Source organism: Sinocyclocheilus anshuiensis, unplaced genomic scaffold (genome assembly GCF_001515605.1).
Source record: "Sinocyclocheilus anshuiensis isolate Anshui unplaced genomic scaffold, SAMN03320099.WGS_v1.1 scaffold732, whole genome shotgun sequence".
NCBI classification, from domain to species: domain Eukaryota; kingdom Metazoa; phylum Chordata; class Actinopteri; order Cypriniformes; family Cyprinidae; genus Sinocyclocheilus; species Sinocyclocheilus anshuiensis.
This window is the reverse complement of record NW_015554133.1, coordinates 403,021-414,690: the sequence shown is the minus strand read 5'-3', so window position 1 is coordinate 414,690 and position 11,670 is coordinate 403,021. Positions and strand designations below refer to the sequence as shown.

Here is an 11,670-nt window from a genome sequence, read left to right as displayed (position 1 = left end):
TGCACGCATCCATGCACGTGTGTGTGTAGGCAGATGATGTGGGATTTGTTGTCTGTGAGTATGTAGAAGAATATATTGTTTCACAATTTCCAATCTCCGACTTTGAACAGGAAAATGAGGTAAACTATACTTAATCTAGTATACTAAATCTAAACACTACATATCATATAGTAATGCATTCTTCACCCAGAATAGGCAAAACGTAGGATTAAATTATGTCTTTTACACAGAGAATATGAGCGTAAACATGAACAGAAAATGTGAGTTTCATATGATTTATAAACGGTTTTCCTCATGGGGACCAAAAAAAAAAGACGTCCCCACAAAGACACACACACACACACACACACACACACACACACACACACACACACGTACACAGTCCTCAATCATTTTCAGTGAGAGGAGCAGGCAGAACTTAAAGGAATTCATTTTCATTTTTCTGAAATAGTTTATTTCAATAGTTCAGTTTGCTGAAAAATTGCTTACCCTCAGGAAATACAAGATGTAGATGAGTTTGTTTCTTCATCCAGAGAGATTTGTAGAAATTTGCTATTATATCATTGTTGTGATGTTTTTATCAGCTGTTCGGACTCTCAATCTGACGGCACCCATTCACTGCAGAGGATCCGTTGGTGAGCAAGTGATGTAATGCTACATTTCTCCAAATCTGTTCTGATGAGCAAGCAAATTCATATACAGTACATCTTAGATGGCCTGAGGTTGAGTGAATTTTCAGCAAATTTTCATTTTTGGGTGAACTATTTCTTTAAAGGAAGAACATAACTGCAGTGAAGGAAAATATGTCTGCACAGAGTAAATAAAAGATTAAACAAAACAAAACAAAACTATCACATACATGTACACACACACATACACACAGTATCATTCTCTCTCCGTGTCTATTACTCTCTTCATTTCTCAGTGATTGGGACCATATACAGCAGGCAGCATCATGAAAACAGAGACTAACTCTCATCTGCAAACGACACACATATGGCAACACAGGCCAATCATGCACAAGTATTTCTGACATAATTAGGCCTGTTTGTGGCAGAGGTGGAGTCAGTGTTGATTCACTACAGCCCTGCATCAAAAAAAGAGCCATCTACACCTGTAAAACACGCAGGTTTACACAGAAACCTGCAATTTTAATATTCTTCTATATTTTAGGTCAAATCATGTGATGTGATGACATGATGTGTTCGTGTATTCTGGGTTATAATACATAAGAAGCACACACAACATAGACTTTGCTACTACTGCGCTTTCGCTACTACCTGTTTGCCTGATCTGATAATCTTTATTATTAAACCCATGTTAGAAATCTGTTCTTCTGTCGTCCTGCAAACACCCGTTATATTGTCTGTACAAATTTGCTTTGGCACCAAATGATACTGACATGCAAAATACTGTTTGAGCAGTTATGTGGTTTTTTTTTTTTTTTTTAATTGGAAGCAGTTAGAAATGGTATGGAACTTCCTCGACGTTTGGCCATAAACAAAAATGTGCTTATAGTTTCATAAATACACTATAAAAACCAAAAAGGTTTGCATCAATCTTTTGGAGTTTGGACAACTTCTAATGAAATTATGTTCAACCAATAAAGCACATTTGAGTAAGAGGAACTTAATCATAAACATAAATCTTCATAAAGTTGGATTGTGGCCCTGGAACCAATTAATTTGATCTATTTCCATTCAAATGAACAGCAAGCATAGCACATGCTAAATGCAACATATTTAGCAAGTGATTTTAATGAACAAGTCAAATATTACTTGTCACTATAGTATTAGTGGAGTCATTGCTCATATAAGCAATGTAGTTTAGATTACACACAATATTAAAGCTGCAGTCCGTAACTTTTTTTGGTTAAAAATTATCCGAAATCAATATTTGAGCAAGTACATAACCAGTCAGTGTTCAAAACTATCGCCTTACTTTAGCCCGTTTCAATCATTTGAGAATAAAGTATAACAATAATAATAATTTGAATGGTTTGATGTGATATGAGCTAACCGATTTTTAGATTTAATCACCATTAGTAGCGAGATTTATGGTAGGCCTAATTTCCCAAGTTGGTCAGAACAAATGTGGCAGACTTGTTACTTACTTGTTCAGATGGCAATATACAGTGAAAATTCTTATTTGGGTCATATTCCAAGACGTAGGCTGTGTGTGTGTGTGTGTGTGTGTGTGTGTGTGTGTGTGTAAGCACAGGTTTATTTATGAGTGGATGTGTGCAAGGGCTAATATATTTATGCCTGTGTGTGTGAGTGAAGAAAGAGGGAATGTGTGTGTGTGTCAGTTTATTCATGGTTGTGTTCTCTGTCACACACGCAAGCCTGAGTCACAGCAGTCAGAGCCACATCTAACAGCCCAGTGAGCAGATAAGTTTAAACACAAAGACACACAATCACAATGACACACACAGACAAACACAGCCATGAATAAGCTGGCACACAGATTCATCCACACACGTGAACTTTTCAACATAAATAAAGACAAACAGGGGAGTAAACAGCATAGCAGAAATAGAATAGCGACTCTCGCTAGCGATGTTGCTCTCGCTCTTGCATGTCACATCTCACATGTTTTTCCAGGCAGAACCCATGAAGGGGGCTCAAGTTTTAGTTAAGGCCTGAGGTAAAACACTCACTCCCACCATAGTCTGCTAGATAGAAGCATGTTGTTGGTTTAGATGCAGTGATAAGTTTATTTAGCTCTTCCTGTCCTATAGTTGTAAAGCACTGCAGTTTATCTTTTGGTGCGATGAATGAAGCTGAAGTATTATATAGCAAGTATTAGCAAGTATTACATTAATTATAAGGACTATAGTGCCACGATGCTTTGATTTATACCATGGCACTGAATAATTACCATATTTATCATAGTACACAGTAAAAAAGTTATCACATGTGATTTTTACTTCAAAGAGCTTTTCATATCTGATTTAACACATGAAAATTACTTTTGCTGGCATTAATTAATGTATTCAGGTTGTTTCAGTGATATTTAAGTTTGACCAATAAAACCAGTTAATTTAGATGTTGCCATTTAAGGTTACCAGTGTATTTACATAAATACCAGTGTCCATAGTGCAAAAAAACAAACAACACAAAAAAGTGTTTCTGCAGTGATGTTGGCATGTGCTAAAGGCTAAGAGGTTGGTGCAGTCTCCACCTCAGTTATGCTGACTATAAATGATGGTGCACAGACACCATCAGCATGGAAAGAGTGATGAACATGAAGCATTAGCATTCTCCATTCTAAAATTTGCACAGAACTGAAACAAGAGCTTAACTAAAACTTGTTATGAATGTCAATTAACACAATTGCAAGTCTGTAGAGAAAAATGGGTTTAAAACCAATTCTGTTGAAAGAGAACATATGTTTTGTTACGCTCGGATCGTTCTTTATATTTATTTATAACTTTAGAGGAGATATTATCATCGCAGCATCGTTCATCCAAACTGCAACCGCGTTGCTACGTCAGTCAGTGCGTCTTCTCTCTCTGCGCGCAATGTTCACCGCTCCGCCTCGCGCTCCTGCGCGCGTGCCAAAGCCAATAGTTTCTCTGACAACTCTGGCACAGACAGTGATATTCTGCCAGAGGTCACGAGAAGGAGCTACGCCACATTTCTGTGTTGGTGGGGAGCGTGTGTATTTGTATATACATTTAAAGGAAAGAGAGCTTTTTTTTCTCCCTTCCTGTACTTTCCAGTTCGCGTCACCATTTCCTCCAAAAACGAGCCGGACTTTTTAGCTCGAGCTTCCCGTGTGCTCCACAGCAAGCGAATAATTGGCGCGGTCGTGGGCATCGTCATGATCGTGGCGCTGGTCATCGCAATTCCGCTTCTGATCCAGACCTCCGTGGTTTCAGCGCACTACGAAATGATGGGCACTTGTCGGATGATCTGTGATCCGTACAACCCCAAACCGAGCGCCACGGCTCTGGAGGTGATGCAGGATCTCAGTGCCATCCCACCATCTTTCGCTCAAGGGACTAGAGGGGAACCGGGCCGTCCGGGCAAACCGGGACCCAGGGGTCCACCTGGCGAACCAGGTCCACCTGGTCCAAGGGGACCACCTGGAGACTCCGGCAGACCAGGATTTACCGGCATCACGTCGGGAACGGCGAGGACCGAGACAGGAGACGTTGGTCCAGCGTTGGGGAACATCAAGATCGCGTTTTATGTGGGTCTCAAGAACCCCCACGAAGGCTACGAGGTGCTTCGGTTTGATGATGTTGTGACAAATGTGGGAAATCACTATGATCCCACTACTGGCAAGTTTACGTGCCAGGTATCGGGGATTTACTACTTCACCTACCATGTGCTGATGCGCGGAGGGGACGGAACAAGCATGTGGGCAGACCTCTGTAAAAACGGACAGGTATTACTACTAAGTTTACAGGAGCAAAACAGCAAACACATGGTGCGAATTAAAGTTAATAGAGACTTAAGTCACCCAAAGGGGGGTCAAGAGAAAAAAAAATGGAGGGACTCAAAGAACAGCTACATTTCAACCGTGTTTTTAAACAGCGTTCCGCACAAAAGTTACACACAGCGCGCTGTGTTGCTTTGTAAGTAACAGTACAATCTTTATTGCTAATTCGGACGGCACATCAATAAAGTAAATGTGTAGTAATTTTGTATCTCTTTATTCTAAATTTCCACATCAGATAGACAGAATTGGCTAAGTGCATGAAGGTGCCGAATTGGGTTGCGCGCGGTTTTGTCCAGAACTTTCTAGGCTACTGATCAGAAATGATCGAAAAAGTCGACGCCACTTCAAGTCATTGAATAATTCGCACACCGATAAAACAAAATTCCAAATGAGTTTTATACGATTACTTTGATACGATCCGAATGCATCGACTATCAAGTAATTGCGCATGGTGTGGTAATTACGCGTATCAAACTGGTGCGTTTGAAGAACTCTGTGGATGTGACTGTAGTCGGACATGTTAGTTTATAGGCTATATAAAACGCCGAAAAGTAGTCTAAACTGACAAAACGGCCTTCTTTTCTGTTTTCTTTGATTTGCAAATGGCGTTGAAGGCAAAAAAGTCTAAATCTTACTGGTTCTCTGGGCGATTTAGTAGGCTATAATAATCATGTCAACAATAGACTATGTATCATACAACAAAATACGATTTGCATTTCGAGATAAAGAGCAGTCGAACGCACAGGCATATTGTGCATTAATAGCAAAACATTGGCTGTTGTTGCTGCAGACAGGGAGGTGAATCCATGTATGATGTCTTAAAATAACAGTAATAATAAACAAATAATTAGGGTTATTAGTCATTAGCCTATTGTAAGTCGTGCCTTTCTTAATTCGTTCTCAAAACTAGCAAAACGACAGGCGAGTAAAAGTGTGATCCTTATTCACAAATATTAAAACAAAATTAAACGTTTCTTATCAGTTAAGATCCATTTATTTTAAGAGATGTTTTATTTCTGAATTACAGGCGATAGGTGCTGGCACTGAATGACATTCTGCGTTTATTTGAACAGGTTCGGGCGAGCGCCATCGCGCAAGACGCCGATCAGAACTACGACTACGCGAGCAACAGCGTCGTGCTGCACCTGGACTCTGGCGACGAGATTTATGTCAAACTCGACGGCGGAAAGGCGCACGGAGGAAACAACAACAAATACAGTACATTTTCGGGTTTCATTCTGTATCCAGACTGAACCGCCACCTGCTTCGTCTCAAGCTGACTGTTAATGAATCTTCTCTCTCAGCGCGGCACATATTCCCTCGGCACTCCATTGTCATTCCTGTCTGTAGTGTCTTTGGGAATATAAGGGTCATCTGAACTCAGCGCCAGTATGAGAATATGTTGTCTGAATTTGTCCCTTTCTGTTTAATGATGTCTTGTGTTTGACTATTATTATACCCGATTAACCGAAATGCGTTAATTACGCACAGGATGGTGACGAGGATACAACACTTAAATGATTATTAGCATATATGTAATTGTTCTCTGTGTGATTTTCCTGCATTTATGAGCCCCTAGTGGCCCCTAGTGTGATACAGTTTCTGGTGTTAGATAGCCTACATTGGCTTCATGTAGATATGGACAAGCATAATTTGGTCTAAATCTGGACAAGCACAGTTAAGCATTTCAGCTCCTTGGAATAGTTCACCAAAAATGAACATTCTGTCATCATTTGCTCACTCATGTTGTTCCAAACCTGTATGACTTTCTTTCTTCTGTGTAACCCAAAAAGAGATATTTTGTAAAATGTCCCAGCTATTTCTTCCCGTAACAGTGAAAGTCAATGGGGTCCAAAATTGCATTCTTCAAAATATCTTTGCTTGTGATCTACAATAGAAAGAAGTTATCAGGTTTGGAATTACCTGCGGGTCAGTCAATGATGAAGGGATCTTTTTATATATACTTGGCTGAATTATCCCTTTAAACACCCAATTTAAGCTCAACTGCAAATGTTTTTATTTTAAACCTATGGCTGAGCAAGAAAGCATTACAGTGGATTTTCAGTTTGTATTTAAATAACAAGCCTGTGTGTGCGTGTGTGTATTTTAATGAGCTCTGGGACTTGACGTTTGACCTCACACAGGTTCTTCTGAGACTTTCAGTGATAACACACCTAATACAATAAGCATGCCAAACATCACAATCGCAAAAGAGAGAGGGAGAGAATTCTGAAAGCGAAAAGGATGTCTAGTGCAATCAACCAAATAAAGTCTGTATATTAAAATGGCCAAAATTCCAACAACTCACACTATTCAGAAAAACAAACTGAGTTTATCTGGTGTGCTTTTTGATTGGTAATTGGTGCCTGTACATTCAGATGTTTTACGTTCTGATTCAGATAGATAGAAGGTTAATAAACATCCTCAAACAACAACAAAGTGTCTGTTAATCCATCCAATGCTTGGTTTATATATAATGAGCCTTCATAAATGCCTGATTACACACTGCCTTCAAGATCCAGCATGAGGAAGAACAGTAATATGAAACATAAACATGTCTTTTAGTTTATAAATAGCCACAGGTTTGAATATCACACTAATCTTTCATACGTGTTTACCCAACACTTACTTACAGCAATTAAACGCCCTGGTGCTTGTCTTTCTAGGACTCTACTAATCTGGTTTGATTTGTTTACTTAGTCTGATTTGTGGAAAACACATCTATGTCGGCCAGCCCCTCTAAACCCTAAAGATTTACAGGCTTTGACAAAAGAGCCAAATTTTATGATTGTTCAAACAACCCATGAATTCAAATGAACCCGGAGAACACCTGAATTATTCTGGTTTTGTCTTGGATTATTTGTTATTGGAGTGTTTGACCGCTCACCCATCTGTGTTATATGTCATATAGCACTGAGTGACAGGTCGGAGAGAAGTTCTGGAAGAACATGGGCCTTGATAAGCTTTTATTAGTCCAAGTGTGTATGTGTAAGTGCAATCTGATCCTCGTGATTGTGTGAGGAGGCACAGCTGGTAGTTACAGAGTGAAAGGAAACTAAGCCAGGGGGCTCACATCACTTTTCTCTTTCTCACTCTCCTCCTTGCTCATTTCTCTCAGCACCTCTGATGCTCTAAAATATAACAGCACACACACACACACACACACTGGAGCAGCTGGCTAACAGACTTGCCACACTGTTTTGCATTGGAAGGCTTTCAGGGACTCAGCAGGAGCAAACACACACACACACTCCAGTAATTACATGACATCATTCAAAGCATCTCTGTCACAGCAACTTTATTTCATCATTAGACCTCACGGACAAACACGCTGCTGACACTCTGTGCAGCTACATCCAACTTAACCACTCATCATCACACTGAGTCTCCTACACAATCACACATCTCTGTTAAACACCGCCAGAAGTTGCTTAGAAGAGTCCAGTCGTTTAGCCCTCATGTTCTTTTGAGATACACCTTATTGTTTTTATTGGTGTCCCAGAGATGAATAGTGTAGTAAAAATACTAATGAAAACCTCCTTGTTTTTCCTTTAATGTTTTTTTTTTTTAAACCCAGCAGAAATATTATTGATGCATTATCACTCTGTTGCATGACAAAGTAGATAAACAGTTCTCAGATATGTGATTAGAATCTGTTCTATAGTATAACAGTCTGACCCAGCAACAACCAATTGTCAGAAATTACAATAAAAGAAATGCAAATGAACAAGTGGTAAGATTGTATCTACAGTGTGTGTACACATTCAAATTCATTGCATTTATTTATCTGTATTTATTCAACTTTTTTTTTTTATGAAGCCTAACTGAAGCATGTTATAATGTTGAAATTTTGTTCATAATCAGTTCTCCAATAGGACATTTCATGAAGTGTTAACCTGATTCTTCAATGTTCAGTATGTTTTTTGAACTATTAAAATGCCTTTGGGGTTCAAATGAGTTTAAAATGTGTGGGTTTTTTTTTTAGAACAGTCAAATTTAAGGGAAAAGAAATACATATAATATTAATACTAATAATAATATTATACACTATACTGTCAACTATTAATACACTATATTAATATTATAACGGTTCTAATAGAAATGATCCCTAGTTCTTGCATACAGTAACCATATTTTATATTTACATATTGAGGTTTATTAATTTTGATCTTCATTCAAAAATCAAACATATTCCATCAATCCTATAGACCCAATTATATTACAGTAAAAATCTGTAATATTTCCATCAAAATACTATTTCCAGAGAAATAGTACTTCAAAATACTATAGTAAAACCAAAGCACCTTTTTAAGGGTATGACAGGAACAAAAGCATGACCCTTCATCTGCTGTATGTCAAGATACGTGTGGTCCCCTAAGCTGAAGACACTTGCAATGCAATCTAACACGCATACGCATACTGTCCATCATTCATTACACCTTTCTCTCTAATGCGCAGCACGCCTCAGCCAATCAGAGGTTAAAGGGCAAGTCGGTTCTAACGCATGCTAAAGAGAGATACCAACACATACACACCCCTCTAGCTGTTCTCAAAGACATTAAGCACAGAATAGAGGAAATGTGATACATTTTTGAAGTGCAAACGAAGATAGTATGAGTGTACAATTTAAATATATGTGTGGAGCATATACTGGCTTTCATGCATGTACAGTATGTGTGCATTTGTCTGCATACTTGTTCATTTGTGAGTGTATGTGTATTCTGAGAACAGAATTCACACATTAGCTGTTGGTGTTGTCATAATGATTTTTGGCAGTTCAGTAGCTGTAATAAACAATCACAACTGCACATATACCTCCTCAGTCCAGAGGTTTTCGTCAAAACCTCATGCAATATTTGGATATCCACATATATTTTAAAAAATGCAAAACATGGAAGTGACTTTTCTGAAAAACATGCTTTTTTTCAAACTTCTCCTAGAGTAATTTGTGGAGCTTTTCCAGTTCTGGCTCATAGCATCTTCAGATGAAGCTGTCCAAAAGTTGTTCAAGCTTTGTCATGTCAGTCAATAAAAATAAGTCCTTTTGCTTGTAATGAAACCATTTTGACAGTAAGCCCTCAAAACATGACAAAGCAAACAGGGTTTATCTGAAAACCTGTTTTTTGGGTGTCTCTTACAGCGCTCATCAGATCGGCAACTAATTTGGATCAGATTTAATCTTCAGACCATGCTGAAAAAAAAGCTGCTAAAAGCTTTTTGATGAGTCATAATATTATAGTGTAACACTGTTAAACAACAAATTTGATGGTCCCACTTTATAATAGGTGTCTTCAAATACCATATACTTAATAATAAAATAACAAATTGTTATGTCCAGTGTATCTGCTGTATTGTGTTCATGTTAAACTACAAAGCAAAACACTTTTGAGGTGGGGTAAGGTTAGGGACAGGTTTGGTTAAGTTTAAGGGTGGGTTAAGGGGTAGGAGTAGGGTCAACAGTGTAATTATAGATGTGACTACAGAAATTAATTACAGATGTTAATTACTGAACAATATTTTTAAATATAAACCCAATGTAAACACATGTATGTACACAATAAGTGCATTATATTAAATCATTCATTTAAATGTGAGTACTTAAGGACGTTTAATATAAAGTGCGCCCAATTTGATTGACCAACGTTTAATTTGATTGGAGGTTGATTTGAGGCTGTATATTTATGAAACTTTGCATGTGTCACTTCATTAACAACTGTAATACTCTTTAAGTTAATTGTAATTATTGTTTTAAAACCACTTCTCATAAAGTTTTTAACCTGGTCTCATGGCAAAAACGTACCTGGGGGCACTTTTTCGCAAGACGCGAAATATGTACCAATAAGTACATATCACTGCAGTTTCCAAAAGAAATTAACACTAGAGGCAGTAAAACCTTTTATTCCTTTTCACACAAATATACAGAGTTTCGATTAATAAATTGTATTTTTCGCACAATTACTTGAAGAATATTATGTTATGACTTCAAAACAATTTTAATATGCTGGGATATTTGAAAACTGATGCTTTTGAATGTTAGCATCGCACATATCCAGCTTCATATCTATGGTTCCTCTTCAGGAACTCGAGCTGCGTCGGAAAACGCTAGGGGAACGCCTTCTGTGACCACGCTCTGAATAACATGTGAAATCAGTCCAATAGCTGAGCGGGACGTCACGGGCGGGTGACGTCGTGACCAGGAAGCTATTAAAGCACATGCGGCGGAGCCAGCGTCAGCTTTCTGTCATTCAGCGAAGCGCTCTGTGTGTGTCAGTTATATTTATTGTTGTCTGTCTATTGTGAGAAAAAGTCTAATAAGCAGCTATGTCTAAGGCTCACGCTAAGACAAAGCATGCAAAGGGCGAGTGCAAGCCACGTTATAGGTTGTGTGTTCCTCCCTGCCCACGTTATATCACGAGTGGGGATACACACAGCCTGTGCGTGGTTTGCTTGGGAGCGAAGCACGCAGAGTCGGCTCTTGAGGGGGCCGGCTGCCCGCATTGCGAGCGCCTCCCACTGTGTACGCTTTGCTCCCGGAGGGCTCTCTTTGAGGAGGGAGCCTTCGCTAGCGTTCCTCGCGGTGCTGGTTCCGCTTCCATCGAGTCAGAGCGGCGGCTGCATTCGTGGGGTTCGCAGTTGGATCTGGCGGAGGGAATGGAGACGGGCGAGTCCCTATCTCCTTCCTCACCCACCAGATCCAGTGGCTATAAGGCGATGCCCCGGGTTGAACAGACGCTAGCTAGCTATCTGTCCCCGGGCATGGCATCGTCCTTAAAGGCTCCAGCACTGCCCTCCAAGCAGCTGCGTACAACATCAGCGCTGGTGGGCAAGGGGTACAAGACTGCTGGGTCTGATGGCAGCTGCGTCCAACGTGATTACTCTTGGCTTGCTGTACATGAGACCCCTACAGTAGTTGGTGCGCACCGACAGCACAGCGGTGGTCGCTTACATCAACCACCAGGTAGGTCTGTGTTCGTGCCCCTTGTACAAGTTGGCACACCAGATCCTTGTGTTGTCCCAGGAGAGACTCCTCTCGCTGAGAGCGGTGCACATTCCTGGGCATCTCAATGTGGGAGCAGACATCCTGTCGAGGCAGGGGCCGAGGCCCGGGGAATGGATGCTTCACCCCGAGGTAGTGAAGCAGATATGGAGAGTTTTTGGCCAGGCTCAGGTGGACTTGTTTGCAACTCAGAAGACATCGCACTGTCCCCTCTGGTTCTCTCT

The 11,670-nt window shown here is 39.9% G+C and overlaps 1 protein-coding gene across 1 annotated transcript; it reads left to right on the top strand.

The window, feature by feature from the left end:
- The first annotated feature begins 3,516 nt into the window (after positions 1-3,516).
- Positions 3,517-5,990, top strand: LOC107670317 (complement C1q-like protein 2). The gene is made up of 2 exons (XM_016462884.1): positions 3,517-4,395; positions 5,523-5,990. The coding sequence occupies exons 1-2, from the start codon at positions 3,826-3,828 to the stop codon at positions 5,700-5,702; spliced, it is 750 nt and encodes a 249-aa protein (XP_016318370.1). The 5' UTR covers positions 3,517-3,825; the 3' UTR covers positions 5,703-5,990.
- The last annotated feature ends 5,680 nt before the right edge of the window (positions 5,991-11,670 follow it).